This window comes from Desmodus rotundus, chromosome 3 (assembly GCF_022682495.2).
Source record: "Desmodus rotundus isolate HL8 chromosome 3, HLdesRot8A.1, whole genome shotgun sequence".
Taxonomy (NCBI): Eukaryota; Metazoa; Chordata; class Mammalia; order Chiroptera; family Phyllostomidae; genus Desmodus; species Desmodus rotundus.
In genome coordinates, this window is record NC_071389.1 from 104612928 (window position 1) to 104631678 (window position 18751).

General features: G+C 35.6%; 1 protein-coding gene across 2 annotated transcripts in view; it reads right to left on the reverse strand.

The window, feature by feature from the left end:
- Positions 1 to 18031, reverse strand: part of RXFP2 (relaxin family peptide receptor 2) — a 69049-nt gene extending 51018 nt beyond the window's left edge. For both annotated transcript variants that reach the window (XM_071220802.1, XM_071220803.1), the window contains exon 1: positions 17857 to 18031. In XM_071220802.1, coding sequence (XP_071076903.1) covers positions 17857 to 17899 — 43 coding nt within the window. In that variant the 5' untranslated portion in view covers positions 17900 to 18031. The remainder of the gene's footprint in view (positions 1 to 17856) is intronic.
- Positions 18032 to 18751: the final 720 nt, after the last annotated feature.

An 18751-nucleotide genomic window follows, 5' to 3' on the forward strand; every position in this document is an offset into this window, starting at 1 on the left:
GTTTTTTTTTATTATTCATCCCAGAAGTCATTTCTGTGAAAACTTTTCTGGTCTCCTCCAAGACCATCCTTTTATATTCCCAAAGCATCTTGCACATGACTCTATTGTAGAGTTTGTGGCATTTTATTATAATTATAAATATTTTTCATTTTTCTGTAATTTATTGTGCCCACCTATTGAAGGAAATATTAATTTTGATTCTCCCAATGCTTAGGATGGTTTTTAATTTTTAGCAAATGCCATATGCTTCAAAATTGTTATCTAACTTAATTAACATTTTTCAGAGATAGCAATGTTTTTTCCATAACTGGGCTACATATACCTAAATCACTGTATGTGGAACTGGTGAGCACATGGGTACTTCAGCGATAATCCATGTCAGAAGCGAAGGTCCAATGTGGGTTTACACATTGGATATGACGTCAGTGTGGGTTAGGTGCATATAGAAGTTCTCTACTCACTTCTCTTTTCTCCTGTATCACATACCAATGCTTCAGTTTCATATGTTGACATTTCTGCTTGAATCTATCTACCATGGGAGAGAACTGGTTAGGCCTCTCCTAAAATCCAGGTGGACTACGCGTAGGTTGGAGTAAGGTGGCCCACATTGGCTTATCATATTGTATGCTCTACGTCCACAAGTAAACTCCTCATGCATTACTCTTTTTGAAAAATGCTTGCAATTCATACAAACAATGGATAAAAAACCATAGCATTTGCAAAATACAATGCTCTTAGAATGGGCAACTTATATCTTCCAGGAGATCACTTTATCTTTAATTATTGCTATAAGAGTGGTATTTTAAAGTGAGAAACAGAAACAGAAGCTTCTATAGAAGTATTTACCTAGGCAACCTAGGTAAATGTGGAACTTGCATCCTCCCAGAGACACATCAAATTTACAAATAAACTTCAGAACAACCATTATTCAGAACCACCTGAAATCTAGCTGAATGGAAGTCCTACAACTATAGATTCAAAGAAGAAGCCATGTCAAGACTGGTAGGAGGGGTAGAGACACAGAATGCGCTGGTCCCACACCCATGTGTGGTGGATAAAAATTGGGAGGAATACCTCAGCTATGGAGGTCCCCCTTGAGGATCAAGAGTCCCAGCCCCACACTAGACATCCCCCAGCCCATGGCTCCAATCCCAGGAAGAGAAGTCCCCATAAATTCTGGCTATAAAAACCACTAGGAATTATGGCTGAGTGAGACACAGGCTGCTGAAGTTCTGGGAAGTTTCTCCCTCTTTTTTAATATATTTATTGATTATGCTATTACAGTTGTCCCATTCCTCCCCCTCACTCCACTCCATCCTGCCCACCTCCTCCCTCCCACATTCCCCCCTATAGTTCATGTCCATGGGTCATACTTATAAGTTCTTTGGCTTCTACATTTCCTACACTATTCTTACCCTCCCCCTGTCTATTTTCCACCTATCATTTATGCTACTTATTCCCCCCCTCTCCCTCTCCCACTCCCATGTTGATAACTCTCCATGTGAGCTCCATTTCTGTGCTTCCGTTCCTGTTCTAGATGTTTGCTTAGTTTGGTTTTGTTTTTGTTTTAGGTGTGGTCATTAATAACTGTGAGTTTGCTGTCATTTTTACTGTTCATATTTTTTATTTTCTTTTTCTTAGATAAGTCCCTTTAACATTTCATATAATAAGGGTTTGGTGATGATGAACTCCTTTAACTTGACTTTATCTGAGAAGCACTTTATCTTCCCTTCCATTCTAAATGATAACTTTGCTGGATAGAGCAATCTTGGATGTAGGTCCTTGCCTTTCATGACTTGGAATACTTCTTGCCAGTCCCTTCTTGCCTGTAAGGTCTCTTTTGAAAAATCAGCTGACAGTCTTATGGGAACCCCTTTGTAGGTAACTGTGTTCTTTTCTCTTGCTGCTTCTAAGATTCTCTCCTTATGTTTAATCTTGGGTAATGTAATTATGATGTGCCTTGGTGTGTTCCTCCTTGGGTCCAGCTTCTTTGGGACTCTCTGAGCTTCCTGGACTTCCTGGAAGTCTATTTCCTTTGCCAGATTAGGGAAGTTCTCCTTCATTATTTGTTCAAATAAGTTTTCAATTTTTTGTTCTTTCTCTTCTCCTTCTGGCACCCCTATAATTCGGATGTTGGAAGGTTTAAAGATATCCTGGAGGTTCCTAAGCCTCTCCTCATTTTTCTGAATTCTTGTTGCTTCATTCTTTTCTGGTTGGATGTTTCTTTCTTCCTTCTGGTCCTCACCATTGATTTGAGTCCCAGTTTCCTTCCCATCACTATTGGTTCCCTGTACATTTTCCTTTGTCTCTCTTAGCATAGCCTTCATTTTTTCATCTAGTTTTTGACCAAATTCAACCAATTTTGTGAGCTTCTTGATTACCAGTGTTTTGAACTGTGCATCTGATAGGTTGGCTATCTGTTCGCTGCTTAGTTGAATTATTTCTGGAGCTTTGAAGTGTTCTGTCATTTGGACCATTTTTTTTTTTTTTGTCTTCGTGCTTCTGTTACTTAAAGGGGTGGAGCTTTAGGTGTTTCCCGGGGCAGGGTAACAGTGGTTGCTGCACTGTGACGCTGTACGTGGGGGAGGGGCCAAGAGGAAGTAATGGCTCCTGCTCCACTCTCTGCGGGATTTCAGTCAGTCCCTCCGCTACCCACAATCAAATTGGGCCCCTCTGGTGCTGGTTCTTGAGTGGGTGGGCTTGTGCACGCCCTAGGCCCCTGTGGGTCTCTCCAACAACCTCTCCTGTGTGGCTGGGAGTCTCTCCTGCTGCCGCCCCAATCCCCATGGGTGTTTTCAATCAGAGGTTTCAGGCTTTATTTCCCCATGCTAGAGCCCTGGGTTTTGCAGTCTGCTTTGCTCCCCGCCTTTTGTCCGGTTTATCTGTGCCCAAATGTGGGGTCGCAGGGTCTGCTAGTGGTCAGACTGCCTGCCCCATTGGTTCCACACTCCGCCAGTCTCGGTCCTGCTGTGGCAACGAGAGTCCTCTCCGCCCAGCTGCCCATCTCTGCCCCTCCTACTGATCTGGATGAATGTTTATTTTTTATCTCCTTGATGTTGGACTTCCTTGCCGTTCGATTTTCTGTCAGTTCTGGTTGTGCGAGGAGGCACAGTGTGTCTACCTACACCTCCATCTTGGTTCTCTCTTTCTGCTTTTCTTATTCTTTTTCCCTTTTAAAATTTATCCCCTTTTGTCCCCTTTTGTTTAAGAGAGAGGACACAAATAAACACAATCAGAAATGAAAAAGTAGAGATTACAAATGATACCACAAAATAGAAAGGATTGTAAGAAATTACTATGAACAACTATATGCCAAGAAATTTGAAAACCTAGGTGAAATGGACACATTTCTTGAAAAATATAATCTTCCAAAACTGAGTGAAGAAGCAGAAAGCCTGAGCAAACCAACAACAGCTGACGAAATTAAAGCAGTAATCAAAAAACCCCTGTTACACAAAAGCCTTTGACCAGACAGTTTCACAGGAGAATTTTACAAAACATTTAAGGAAGAGCTAACTCCTATCTTTCCCTTTGTAGGTTTAAATTTAAATTTAAATTTTTAAATTCCTTTTTAAAAATTTTAATTTTAAAAATTTTTAAATTTTTATATTTTATATAGGCTTTATATACCATTAGTTATTCTTATATATATTTTCTATCTTTCTTTTTTCTATTTTTTCATTTTTTCTTTTCTTCTCCCTTTTTTATGAGTTAGGACACAAAGAGCAGCTGCACACTGTGATGTCACTGTCAACTAACTTGAGGATTGATTCCCCACACAAACAGGCCAACAGCAATCAATTCTCAATTACAATAGGAGGGCACACAACACACACACAGGGGATATTCTTGGACTACTCAGCTCAGGAGGTCAAGGAGACCACACCACTGGGTCCCACTGGACACCTACTACATAAGGCCACTGCAACTAAGACTGAGAGTCATAGCAGATCTAGCTAATACATAGAAACAAGCACAAAGCAACACAAAAATTGGGAGAAAAAGAAAAAGGCCCCAAATAAAAGAACAAGAAGACTCTCCAGAAAAAGAGCTAAATAAAATGGAGGCAAGCAATTTATTATACATAGTGTTCAAAATAATGGTTATAAGGATGCTCAAGGAACTTGGTGAGAACTATAACAGCACGAAAAGGAACATAGAAACCATAAAAAAGGACCAGTTGGAAAGAAAGAATAGCATATCTGACATCAATAACAACAATAAAAAAAAAACAAAGTCACTCTCAATCACCCTATATAGCATCTTCATTACCCTTATCACTATAACAAATTATCTTTTATTTTTGTTCCTTTACTTTTTTCTTGTCTATCACCCATACTCTAGAACTGTGTTGTCTGATACTATAGCCAGTTGCCACATATGGCTTTGTAAATATAATAAATTGAAATTAAAGAAGAAAAATATATACTGGAAGGAATAAACAGTAGGCTGGATGAAGCAGAGGATTGTATAAGGGACTTGGAAGACAAGGTAGAAAAAACACACAATCAGAGCAGCAAAGAGAAAAATGACTTAAAAAGAATAAGGATAGTTTAAGGGACCTTTGTGACAACATGAAATGTACCAACATCCACATCACATAAATACTAAAAAGAGAAGAAGTGATCAAGGGATAGCAAACCTGTTTGAAGAAATAATGGTCGAAAACTTCCCTAACCTGGTGAAAGAAAAAGCCACAGATGTTCATGAAGCACAGAGAGTCTCAATCAAAGATGGGCTCAAAGAGACCCACACCAAGATACAGCATACTTAAAATGTCAAAGTTTAAAAACAAAGAGAGAATCTTAAAGGCAGCAAGAGAGAGAGAGTTACTTACAAGGGATTTCCCATAGACTGTCAGCAAATATTTCAACAGAAACACTTTAGGCCAAAAGGGAGTGGCATGATGTATTCAAAATAATGAAAAACAAAGACAAGTAACCAAGACTACTTTCCCCAGCAAGGCTATCATTTAAAATTGAAGGCAAAATAAAGAGCTTTCCAGACAAAAAAAAAAAAAAAGAAAGAAAGAAAGAAAGAAAGAAAAAGAAAAAAGGCTGAAGTAGTTCATTACCAGCAAACCAGCATTGCAAGAAATGTTAAAAGGTCTGCTCTTAGAATAAGAAAAAGAAACAGAGAGAGAGAGTCAGAAACATAGACATGAAGAAAAATGGCAATAAATAAGTTATTTAATTGAATAAATAAATCATTCAATTAAATGAATTGAATGATTCAATAAAAAAACATAGGGTAGCTGAATGAATAAGAGAACATAACCTATATACACGATGTCTAGAAGAGATTTACCTCAGAACAAGACTCACAGAGGCTGAAAGTGAGGGGATGTACAAAAATATTCCATGTAAATGGAAATGATAAAGAGCTAGGGTAGCAATACATTTATCTGACAAAATAGACTTCAGAATAAAGGCCATACTATAGGAGAGATAAAGAAGATCACTAGGTTATTCTAAAGGGATTGATCCAAAAAATTTTGGATATATTGATCCAAAAAAATTTGGATATAACACTTGTAAACATATATATATATTTGCACCCAATATAGGAGCACAATAAGTATATAAAGAAAATCTTGATGGAATTTAAGGGAGAGATTGACAGCAATACAATTATAGTAGGCAATTTTAATACACCACTCTCACTAATGGATAAATCATCCAGACAAAACATCAGTAAGGAAATAGCAGCCTTAAGTGATATGTTAGATCAGATGAGTTTAATTGATATTTATAGAACATTCCATCCCAAAGCAGCAGAATATATATTCTTATGCAGTGCATATGCTACATTCTCAAAGTCCTAAAAAATTCAAGATAATTGAAATCATATCAAGCAATTTCTTGGATTACAGTGGCATGAAACTGGAAATCAACTACAATAATAAAACTCACAAACGTTCTAACAAATGGAGGCTTAATAGCATGTTATTAAACAATGAATGGGTTATAAATGAAACCAAAGAAGAAATTAAAAATTACCTGGAAACAAATGAAAATGAACACACAACAACCCAAATCTATGGAAGGAATTCATAGCATTACCTTAAGAAGCAAGAAAAATCTCAAAAATCTCAAACAATCTAACCTTATACCTAAAAGAACTTAAAAAACAAATCAACAATGACAAACAAAGCCCAGGTAAGTAGAAGTAAGGAAATAATAAATGTCGGAGCAGAAATAAATATTATAGAGCCTAAAAACATGTGAAAGATCAATGAAACCAAGAGCCAGCTCTTCAAAAAGATAAAAAAGATTGATGAACTATTAACCAGACTCATCAAGAAAAAAAGAGAGAGGCCCTGACTGATGTGGCTCAGCTGGTTGGGCATCATCCTGAAAAGTGAAAGGTCACCAGTTTGATTCCTACTTAGGGCACATGCCTAGGTAGCAAGTTCAGTCCCCAGTCCAGGGATATATGAGAGGCAACTGATTGAGATTTCTCTCTCACATCAATGTTTCTCTCTTTCTCTCTACCTCCTTCCCCCCCCTCTAAAAATAAATAAAAATGAGGGGGAACCCTAAAAAACCTGGAGTTATCTTCTGGAGGGCAGGCCCTTGTAGTACAGCCCACCCTCCACCCCAGTTGAGTGTTCTGGGAAGCCATCTGTACCCATGTACCAGCTGGCATTGTTGTGAGTGGCTGTGTATGGCTTCAGTGAATTTTTTTAAAGACTCTTTCAGTGTGTATGTCCATTTCATGATGGGTGATTTATGAGCATATCTGCCCACACTGTACTGAATGTTCAGCAGTTTTTGACCAAAAATGGCATAACACCCATGCCACACCCTCTCTATTCTCACAATATCTCTCCAAGCGACTTTTTTTTTGTTTCCCTCAATGAAAAAGTCCTCAAAGGGAAACATTTTGCCAAAGTAGAAGAGGTGGAAAAAAAAAGTAGAAGCCCTAAAAGGCATCAAAAATGATGAGTTCAAAAACTCTTTTGAGCAGGGGGGGGAAAGTTTCAATGGGTCTTTTGCATCAAATGGAGAGTATTTTGAAAGTGATCGAAGTTTAAACATGTAAGAATAAATACACATTTCTTCTGAAAAAATACAAAGAAGCAGCCAAAATGGGAAGACAAAGAACAGATCTCAAATGAAAGAACAAGAGAATTCTCCAGAAAAATTAGATGAAATGGAGGCAAGCAATTTATCAGATAGAAAGTTTAGAGTAATGATTTTAGGGATACTCAAAAGCATGGAAAAAGACATAGAAACCATTAAAAAAGACCAGTTAGAAATAGAAAATGAAATACCTGAAATAAATAATACACTGGAAGGAATAAACAGTGGGTTAGATGAGGCAGGCGTTTGCATTAGTGATTTGGAAGACAAAATAGAAAAAAAACACCCAGGCAGAGCACCAAAAAGAAAACAGAATTTTAAAAAATGAGGATAGCTTAGAAACATTTTGGACAATATGGAGTGAAACATCTGCATCATGGGAATACCAGAAGGAGAAGAGAGCAAGCAAGGGATTGAGAACCTATTTGAAGAAATAATGACTGAAAACTTCCTCAATCTGGTGAAGGAAAAAGACACACAAGTCCAGGAAGCTCAGAGAGTCCCAAACAGGTTGGACCCAAAGAGGCCTACATTGAGACACACTGTAATTAAAATGACAAAGCTTAAAGACAAGGAGAGAATCCTAAAAGCTACAAGAGAAAAGCAGGTAGTTACATACAAGGGAGCACCAATTAGACTGTCATCTGATACCTCAATAGAAACATTTCAGGCAGAAGGAAGTGGAATGAAATATTCAAGGTGATGAAAAGCAAGGACCTAAAACCAAGGCTACTTTACCCAACAAGGCTATCACTGAAAATCGAAGGAGAAATAAGGAGCTTCCCAGACAAGAAAGAGTTAAAAGGGTTAGTTAACATGAAACTTGTACTGGAACACATGTTAAAGGACTTGCAAAAAGAAGAAGAAGGGGAGGAGGAAATAAAAAATAAACAGACGAAAACAGTCTAACAATAAAATGGCACTACATACATATCTATCAATAATCATCTTAAATGTAAATGGCTTAAATGCCCTAATCAAAAGACATAGGGTAGCTAAATGGATAAGAAAATAAGACCCATATATATGCTGTTTCCAAGAGACCCATCTCAGATCAAAGAGATACAGACTAGAAGTAAAGAGATGGAAAAAGATATTTAATACAAATCGAAAAGAAAAAAAGCTGGGGTAGCAGTACAAAATATACTTTAAACAAAATATACTTTAAAACCAAGGCTATAGTAAGAGATAAAGAAGGACACTACATAATGATAAAGGGAACAATCCAACAAGCAGATATAACTCTAGTAAATATTTACAAATCTAACATACAAGCACCTAAATATGTAAAGTAAATCTTGCTAGATATAAAGGAAGAGATTGACAGAAATACAGTCATAGTCAGGGATTTTAACACTCCATCAACTTCAATGGATAGATCTTCCAGACAGAAAATCAACAAGGAGACAGCAGCTTTAAATGACACACAAGACCAAATAGATCTAATTGACATCTTCAGAGCATTTTATCTCAAAGCAGCAGAATACACATACTTTTCAAGAGCACATGAAATGTTTTCTAGAGGCATACAACTGTAATTGAATAACAATAAAAATGTAAAAAAATGTTTTCTAGGATAGACCACATGTCTCAAAACAAAACAAGTCTCAATAAATTTATGAAGATTGAAATCATATCAAATACATCTTCTTTGACCACAATGGTATGAAGCTAGAAATCAATCACAGGAAGAACATTGAAAAACACACAAAGATATGGTAGCTAAATACTTATGTTATTAAACAATGAGTGGGTCAACAAATGAGAACAAGCAAGAAATCAAAAGATACCTTGAAACAAATGAAAATGAGGATTACACAACAATTCAAAACCTGTGGGACACTAGTGAAGCAGTACTAAGGGAGAAATTCACAGCATGACAGGCCTATCTCAAAAAGCAAGAAAAAGCTCAAATAAACAATCTAAGGATTGTTTATTACACAATCCATGAATCACACTTGAAGGAACTTGAAAAAGAACAACAAACAAAGCCCAAAGTAAGTAGACAGAAGGAAAAAATAAAGATCAGAGCAGAATTAATGAAATAGAGTCTGAAAAAAATACAAAAGATCAATGAATCCAAGAGCTGGTTATTTGAAAAGATAAACAAGATTGACAAAACTTTAACCAGGCTTATTAAGAAAAAAGAGAAAGGACCCAAATAAATAAAATCAGAAATGAAAGAGGAGAAATAACAACTGACACCAAAGAAATACAAAGGATTAAAGGAAAATATGAACAAATATATGCCAACAAACTGGACAACCTGGATGACATCAACAAATTCTGAGAACATGCAATCTTCCAAAATTAAATCAGGAAGAACCAGAGAATCTGAATAAACAGATTAAACCTAGTGAAACTGAAGCAGTAATTAAAAAAAACCAAAAACCCACCACCACCAACAACAAAAAGCTCAGGACCGTATGGCTTCACAGGGGAATTTTACAAACATTCCAAGAAGAACTAACACCTCTGCTTCTCAAACTATTTCATAGAATTCAAGAGGAGGGGAAGCTCCCAAACTCATTTTATAGGGCCAGCATTATACTAATTCCAAAACCAGATAAAGACACTACAAAGAAAGAAAATTATAGACCAATATCTCTAAGATGCTAAAATAGATGATAAGTCCTCGACAAAATATTAGAAAACCAAATAGAGCAATGCATTAAAAAGATCATGCACCATGATCAAGTGAGATTTATTCCAGGAATGCAAGATTGGTACAATGTTCAAAAATTAATAAATGTGATTCACCACATAAACAAAATAAAGGATAAAAACCACATGATCTTATCAGTAGATGCAGAAAAAGCATGTGTTAAAATCCAGCACCCATTTATGACCAAAACTCTCATCAAAGTGGAAATTGAGGGAACATATCTAAACATAATAAAGGCCACATATGACAAACCCACTGCTAGCATCATACTCAATAGGCAAAAAGTGAAAGTGTTCCCCTTAAGATCAGGAACAAGACAGAGATGTCCATTTTCACCTCTCTTATTCAGCATAGTACTGGAAGTCATAGACACAGCAATCAGACATGAAGAAGAAATAAAAGGCATCCAAATTAGAAAGGAAGTAGCAAGAATGTTTTATTCACAGATGACATGATTCTGTACATAGAGAGCCCCAAAGATTCCACCAAGAGACTACTAGAACTGATAAATGAATTCAGCAAAGGAACAGGATACAAAATTAATATGCAGAAATCAATTGTATTTTTATATGCCAATAATGAACTAACAGAAAGGGAAATCAAGAAAACAATCCCATTCACAATTGCTACAGAAAGCATAAAGTACTAGGAATAAACATAACCAAGAATGTAAAAGACCTGTACTCGGAAAACTGTAAGACACTGAAGAAAGAAATTGAAGAATATACAAATAAGTGGAAGTACATTCCATGATCATGGATAGGAAGAATTAACATGAATAAAATGTTTATACTACCCAAAGCAATGTATAGATTCAACACAATTCATGTCAAGAGTTCAATGACATATTTCACAGAACTGGAGTAAATATTTCAAAAATTTATAGGGAACCACAAAAGGCCCTGCATAGCAATAGTGATCCTGAGAAAGAAGGACAAAGTTAGAGGAATCACCCTACCTAATATCAAACTGTACCATAAGGCCATAGTAATCAAAGCACCATGGTACTGGCATAAAGCAGACACATAGATCAATGGACCAGAATAGACAGCCCAGAAATAAACCCACACCTTTATAATCAATTGACATTCTACAGAGGAAGCAAGCACATACAATGGGCTAAAGATAATTTATTTAATAAGTGGTGTGTGAAAAAATTGGACAGATATGTGCAGAAAAATGAAACTAGACCATCTTCTTATATCACACACAAGAATAAATCCAAAATTAATCAAAGACTTAAATGTTAGACCTGAAATCATAAAAATCCTAGAAGAAAGCATAGGCAGCAAAATCATGGACATTACTTACAGCAATTTTTTAATCAGATATACCTCCCCCGGCAAGAGAAACAAAAGAAAAAAAAATAAACAAATGGCACTACATTAAACTAAAAAGTTTTTGCATATTAAAGAAATCATCAACAAAATAAAAAGACAACCCACAGAGTGGGAGAACATATTTGCCAATACATCTGATAAGGGATTAATATCCAAAATGTATAAAGAACTTACAAAACTCAACACCAAAAAACCCCAAACAATCCAATTAAAAAATGGACAAAGAATCTGAATAGACGCTTCTCCTAGGAGGACATCCAGATGACCAATAGACATATGAAAAGATGCTCAACATCACTAATCATCAGAGAAACGAAAATTAAAACCACAATGAGATACCATCTCACACCTGTCAGAATGGTTATCATCAATAAACCAACAAACAAAAAGTGCTGGTAAGGATGTGGAGAAAGGGGAGCTCTTTTGCACTGTTGATGGGAATGCAGACTGGCTCAACCACTGTGGAAGCAGTATGTGGAGACCTCAAAAAATTAAAAATGGATCTGTGTTTTGACCCAGCAATCACACTTCTGGGACTATATCCAAAGGAACCCAAAACACCTATTAGAAAGAATATAAGCACCCTATATTCATTGCAGAGTTATTTACAATTACCAAAATATAGAAGCAGCCCAAGTATCTAACAATTGATGAGTAGATGGAACTACTATGGGACATTTACACAATGGAATTCTATGTGTCTATAAAAAAGAAGAAACTGTTCCCCTTTGCAATAGCATGGATGGACCTGGAGAATATTATGCTAAGTAAAATAAGCCAGACAGAGAAAGACAAATACCATATGATCTCACTCATATGTGGAATCTAATGAACAAAATAAACTAATGAACAAAATAAAACCAGAGACATGGATACGTGGAACAGACTGATAGATCTGAGAGGCTAGGGGGGTGGGGAGGTCTGGAAGAGATTAACTAAAGGACATATATGAATATATGCAAAGCCCATGAACACAGACAACAATGTGTTGAAGGCTGGGGTGGGGGGCAGGGGCTTGATGGAGGGGGGAAGGAAGGGAAAATGGGGGACATCTTAATGGTGTCAAGATTTTTTTTAAATGGGAAAAAAATTACTCTACCCAGCAAAGCTATCATTTATAATTGGAGGATATATAAAGAGCTTCCCAGATAAGAAAAAAGCTAAAGAAGTTCATTACCACCAAACTAATGTTACCTGAAAAGTTAAATTATCTTCTTTAAGAAAAAGTAGAAAAGAAAAACATAAAAAATATGAACAATAAAATGACAATAAATACATGTACATATATATCAACAATGAACCTAAAAAACAAAATAAGTAAACAAGCAGACTTATAAATACAGAGAACATTTCGATGGTTGCCAGATGGGAGGAGATTTAGGGGGTTTGGTGGAAAAGGTGAAAGGATTAAGAAGTACAAATTGGTAGTTACAGAATAGTCATGGGGATGTAAAGTACAGCATAGGGAATATAGTCAATAATATTCTATTGTAATATCTACATATGGTGCCAGAGGGTGTGAGATTTATCGGGATGATCACTTAGTAAGTTATGTAATGTCTTGTCACTGGGGTATACACCTGAAACTGATATAATATTGTATGTTGACTAGTTGAAAAATAAAAAAATGATTTAGAAAACAACTGTAAAGGAATGGCTTTGGAATAAGCTGACAGAGTTTCTCAGTAACACTCATTGTAGATTATTACCCTTTTCCTGCCTATGAATAAGTTCACATATAGCACATAACTTGAGGCTTTTAAGGGAATATTTTTGCAGTGGCCTTCAAAGGCAGAGAGGAAGAGGATCAATATATATTTTTAATTTCTTGTATTTTATGAATTTACATAAAAAGAAATTAAGAGTAGAAATATGTACAAAAATATTACAGATACATTCTGTTTTGCCTATGTGCTTAGGACAGAAAACGTCTCAGGCAAGGTGTGAATAAGAAAGAGACAGAGGGTGCAGGGGGGGGGAGAGGACCCTCAATTGTCACCCTTGTCCTGCTATAGGCAAATGACTAGCCATCCAGTGTCCACTGGCTGGACTATAATTGAACAAAAAAAAAAGGATAATAAAAACCAGGAGACAAATGAGGAAGAGGATCTTGCTCCAAATCAGAAGAGACTCTTCCTTGGCCACTTGCGTCATAGGGTTACTAATTCCTTGTTATTTCTTAAGGAGAAAGTGGTAATTAACAAGACTGCTTTGTAGCTAAACTTGCACATTAATTGTGCTCTTCTGAATTATATTCTCCATCAGGAGGCTGTGTAGTGATTATTAGACAATGTAGCTTCAATTTAACAATTCCCTTGTTAAATACTTAATTAGTCCTTATAACCCCCTAAATTAAAAGAGAACCTTTTCAGGTAGAATTAATGTGTTAAATAATCCAGGTGAACCCAATTAGCAATCCCGGTACACATAAAGAGTATAACAAAGCATTGGCATCTCTTGGAGAAAAGAAGCCTACCTATACTTTGATGTGCTAACTGCAATGCCAGTGTTTGCAAAGGAGTGATCATGGGACAGGTTCCTCAGGTTGCCTGGGGTGCAGAGTCTCACATTCTGTCCTGGAGTGTGGAGTCCTAGGATGTTTTTTTTTTTTTTTTAAACATCACTGGAAGTGGGTCTCTGAAACTCAGTGCTTGTACAAATGTGACAGCTAAGGCTGGGGGGTTGTTACACTGAAGGCCAAAGGCTGGTAAGGATCAGGGCTGTGACTTGAACGTGGGTCTGCTAACCCCTAAATGGAGCCTCCTTGCCACTCTCCTGCCCATCCTGCCCTAACTTTTTACATCAGCACAGCTCCTTATTCCACAGTTCCTGACCTTTGGTGTGTATGGCCTTGCATCAAGCAAAAGCTGAGCAATAAAATCTACCTTCTTTGCTGAGCTTCTGGGTGCAGATGAGCTATTGGGAGCTAACCCTGAATATGTTCCCCACAACATATATTCTCCATAGGCAGAGGAAAGATTAGTATTATTTTTTTTCATTAAACATTCAGCTCTCCACGGAACATGAATAGAGAAAAGCCACTGTCAGCAGAGAGCAGACACTGGATAAGCACCGAGAGCTAGGTTCTGCCTGTTTGAGAAAGGGCCCCAATGCAGCCCCACCACAGAGCAGAGGCTGGTCCCCTCAGGAAGCTGTGAGCCCTGACAGGAGTGGGGACAAAGGCGCTCTCCCTGACACCAAGACTGTGATTTGAATCTTGCCCCTTTCCCATGGCCAGCAGGACTGCAGGTCGGGTATGCACTTTGGAACTGGATCTCCCACTGTGTAAAATCCCTGAGATGCTGATGTAAAATAATGGCCTAGATCTGAAGACTCCAATGGGCTCTGGTGAGGCAGTTAAGGGACCACACATAGGGAAAGCAGTTTAAAATCAGGATGGTAAAAATTCTCAAAGAAATAACGGAAAGAAGAACATCATTAATTAAGGATGGCAGTTTATAAACCCTCATTGACAACTTTAAATTCTGTTGAAATTATAAGATTGAAAAATATAGTCACTGAAAAAAAATTTTAAACTTTATAGGTTGAATAAAAGTAAACTGGAATCAGAGAGAGGCAGAATTAAATTTATCTTTTCCTCATCAAACATGTATTCTATTCGCACAGCACTTCACTGGGCAAACAAAATAGCCAGATAGCACTGGTGAGAAAACGTGTCTAGCAAGTTTAATTTTTTTCAGTACATACTCAACAACTGGAAGTATAGGGTTGAGAAATGGGTGCACATAAAAAAACATGGAGAGTTATTTTTTATTTTCAGATAATTGTACCTGTGATTCCACTATTATTTCTCATGTAAAATAAGCACATTCATTTTGCCCAACAAATGAATCACATGCTTACATGCTTACCAAGTGAGTAAACCAAACCATTTAGGATTCTCAAACGTATCCATGTGTATGCCTAAAAATTCAGGGCATGTATCATTATATAACTATGTACACAAAAACTAGTCTTAGTTGAATTTTACTTAGGGCATTATTTTCTAGGATAAAGAAGTGATATTTCAATATCAGCTTATTTGAAAGCAGCATCCCAATTTTGTCTCTAAAATTCAGGTAACAGCCAATTCTGTCACTTCAAGTGAGAGTCTTTAAACTCTTTTATTACGTGTGGTCATATTTATTCACAATAAGATGAAGAAATGAATAAACATCTGTTGTGAGGCAGGGTTGGCTAGTACCTTCTGGAGGGCATATCTCAATAGCTTTAACTTATGGGTGTCTGGTACGTCCCCTCCTCCCTCATAGCAAGCTCCGGGTAGCACTCAAGCAGGAAAGTTTCTTTTTCATTAGTGGTGCTGATTCAGCCTCTCAGTATGACTGGCTGGCGATATAATTACTTTTCACAGCTATCAGCAGCATGGATGCAATTGTGTGAAATTAAAATTTAGTTGGAAAACCTTTTCACAAGTCACAGGGATAACGTTGAACTAACTGACTTGGCTTAGGACCCGTCCGAGTGCAGGTTTGAACTTCTCCATTAGGGGGCAGTCACATACTGCTCACTTCCAAATGCTGCTCAGGACTTTTTTGATGACCGTATTTTTCAAGGTTAGCAAACGGTTTCAGTAAGCAGCAGTTGGTAGTTACCACGTAGCATTCTCCATACTTCATGCTTTAACTTCCCATATAAGCTCATGGTTTTGGTTTGTAATATTGTCTATTATTTGTCCACACGCACACAAATTTTTTTGGAGGCAGCTTGAGGCTGATTAGCAAGGATACCCAGTGAATAAACTGATGATAAAGTAATGTTAGAAAATGACAAGTTATTTTATCTTTACTTACCTGTTAATGTCCGTAGCTTAAGATAAGTCAATATTATTCATTCATTAGGCACTCCAGGGTGATCATGGCCAGAGGAGGGGAAAACAATCGTATAATTTCTAACTTTTTCTTTTGTTTAGATCTAGCCTAAGAATCTGTCAGAAATATTTATTTAAATTTAGTTTACATGATGCTAAAAGACTTTTCTTTGTTTATTCTAAGTAGTCCTACTATTTTAACTATCCATAATTTTATCGTGAGAAACTTTTTGCTAATTATATAGCAAATTATTACTATCTTTATAAGTAAGAGTGAGATATCAAAGCATTGATTAATATGCTTAACTTTGAAAATAAATAATTTTAAATATGGAGATTTAAATGAGGAGTTGAAAGTAATGTAGAATTAGAAAGTAAAAATTTCCAGGGGATTATAATTAATCAATACTTATCAGGTTGGTACTATGGATCTGAAATATAGCATTTACTTACATATAAAAGATATCATCTGCTTAAAATTTCCTTTCCACTTTTTTTTTTTTTTAGTTTAAAGAACATCATCATCACAGTGTGGTAAATCTTAAGACTTTATTTTAGTAATGTTTTCACCTCAAAGATTTTGTTTTTCTAAGCAAAACCAATTAGATACATTGCCACAAGTGAAAGCAGTACTATAGTATAATTAATTAACTACAGTTATATTCCCGTACTTTAAAGAATTTTATTAAAGGCTCAGATAACCTCTGCAAAGTGTGTTGAATTTAAGAAGCTCCTTTTTAACTGTTTATTCTTCAAAAATAATTTTAAAAATGAATATTACAAATGTGCATAGGACATGAACTTCTGAGGGAAGACCTTAATTCAAAGAAAGAAACAGCTTTTTACAACTGCATTTCATACAAAATGAGTTCATATATATTTTTTTCCTTAGGTAACCTAAGTTTTCATGGAAGAGAGATAAAAATACAAAACAAAAATTGTGCTAAGTGTATTCAAATAATGTTTTTAAATAATTTGAAACAAAATTTTAGTATTTCAAATTCAAACTAAAATGTAAATAATTTAAAAATATTTTGTTAAAAGTTCTTGAATAATTTCTCATAAATAGTGCATTTTATTTCAAGATTAATAATACTCAGTTAATAAAATTGAGTATGTTAAAAACCTAAAACAAATTTCTCAAAAAATAATTTTAAGTTCTAACTTTTGTTCTTTTTATCAAAAGTCTCTATGAAAGATTATATACCTAAATAGATAGATTTTGGAATAATAAACCCAACCTGCATTGAGAACGATGAATAGGTTGTATGTTTACAAGTGTACAAGCTTATAACAAAACAATTTATATTTTTTAAAGCCAGGTGAAGATTACATTGTATTTTTTTCTGAGCTTACAATAAAAATACCAGTAATTTAAAAATTAGCAGTTTGACTGAAATGAAAATATTAAAAACTGAAAAGAGAATTACCTAAATGGGTATACTTTTGTACGTTTTTAATGATTTTGTTTTAGATAGGTTTGCTCTTTGGGAAAGATACTGATTTTTGATTTATCTGTGATTTGCAGTCCCTAGTTTAACTACATTTACAACAAAACACAGCAACTAACAATTACATAAATGTTATGAACTATTCATCAACAGGTTGAAATTTCACAAGACAAAATTTTAGTTTGCTAACTTGTCATCCTTTTTTTACATATTAAGTTTCTACATTATAATTGGTATATTCAACATTGTTTTTAAAAGATATTTTATTTACAATTTTATTAACATATAAGGCAGATTTTCATGAAAAATGCGTTGCACCTAGAAATTGCTATGATGGGACTCTGAGCAGTCAGAGGTAGTGACAGTGCAGACTGGAGGTCTGTTATCAAGCACTGCAATGAGTCCATTACAAGTATGATAAAACTAGATAGAAATATTATATTCTTTTGGAATCGTACTCATGTAAGTGAGAAAGCAGCAGCCTTACCTTTGACGTCTATCAAAATGACGAAATAAAGTAGAAGGAACATTGCAATCAATCTGTGGCTGAAGAAATGCTTAATACCAGAATAATAGCAATAGGTTCCCAGCAATTGAGTTATTAGACATGTCCTCCTTACACCTCAGAAGGAGTTCTGATAGAGAAACTCCGGTGCCTCCCAATGGGCTGAGCATGCTCACTTCACTGGCATAAGGGGAGATGGTGTTTTGTCACAACGCAGCCTATCTTTCTTGTTTCATATTAATTTAAATCTTCAGTTGTATTCTTGCTCATTATTTCATAATAGTATGTACAGAGGGACATAGATAAGAAACATTTTATTTAAAAAATATTTAAAATATTTTCTCCTCTAAACATATAGTTCAGTTGGCTCTTATTTAAATCCAAACATATTCAAAGGTTCTTAAGCTATAAAGGGATACAGACTTACATTGAATAGGTGATGAAACTCTTTGCAAACATATTTTTCACACAATAAGCAAGTGACAAAAAGCTACTTCCCAGCAAATACACTTCTATTCAAATTCACTTAAATGTTTTCAAATGATACACAGAAAGATAGTAGTAATTAAAATATATGGCCTTGTGTTTAGAAGTTACTTACTGTAAGACATTTCCACAAAATTATAAACTTCATTGACTTCTTCTATAATCATATTCCTTTTTTAAAGTGGAAAATTTCATTCTTGCTTCCAATTACTTGTTGCATACCTATTAGAAAATGTTAATCTTAATTTGGTTCTTATATTCTGAAAGCAGCTTCTAAAACAGCATAGTTAGTGCAAGTTAAAGTACAGAAAGAGACTTTTGTTTGTAGGACTCAGTCCTAGTATAATCATAACAATTTCTGCAAAAGCACACTGTAGAATTTTGGTGTCAG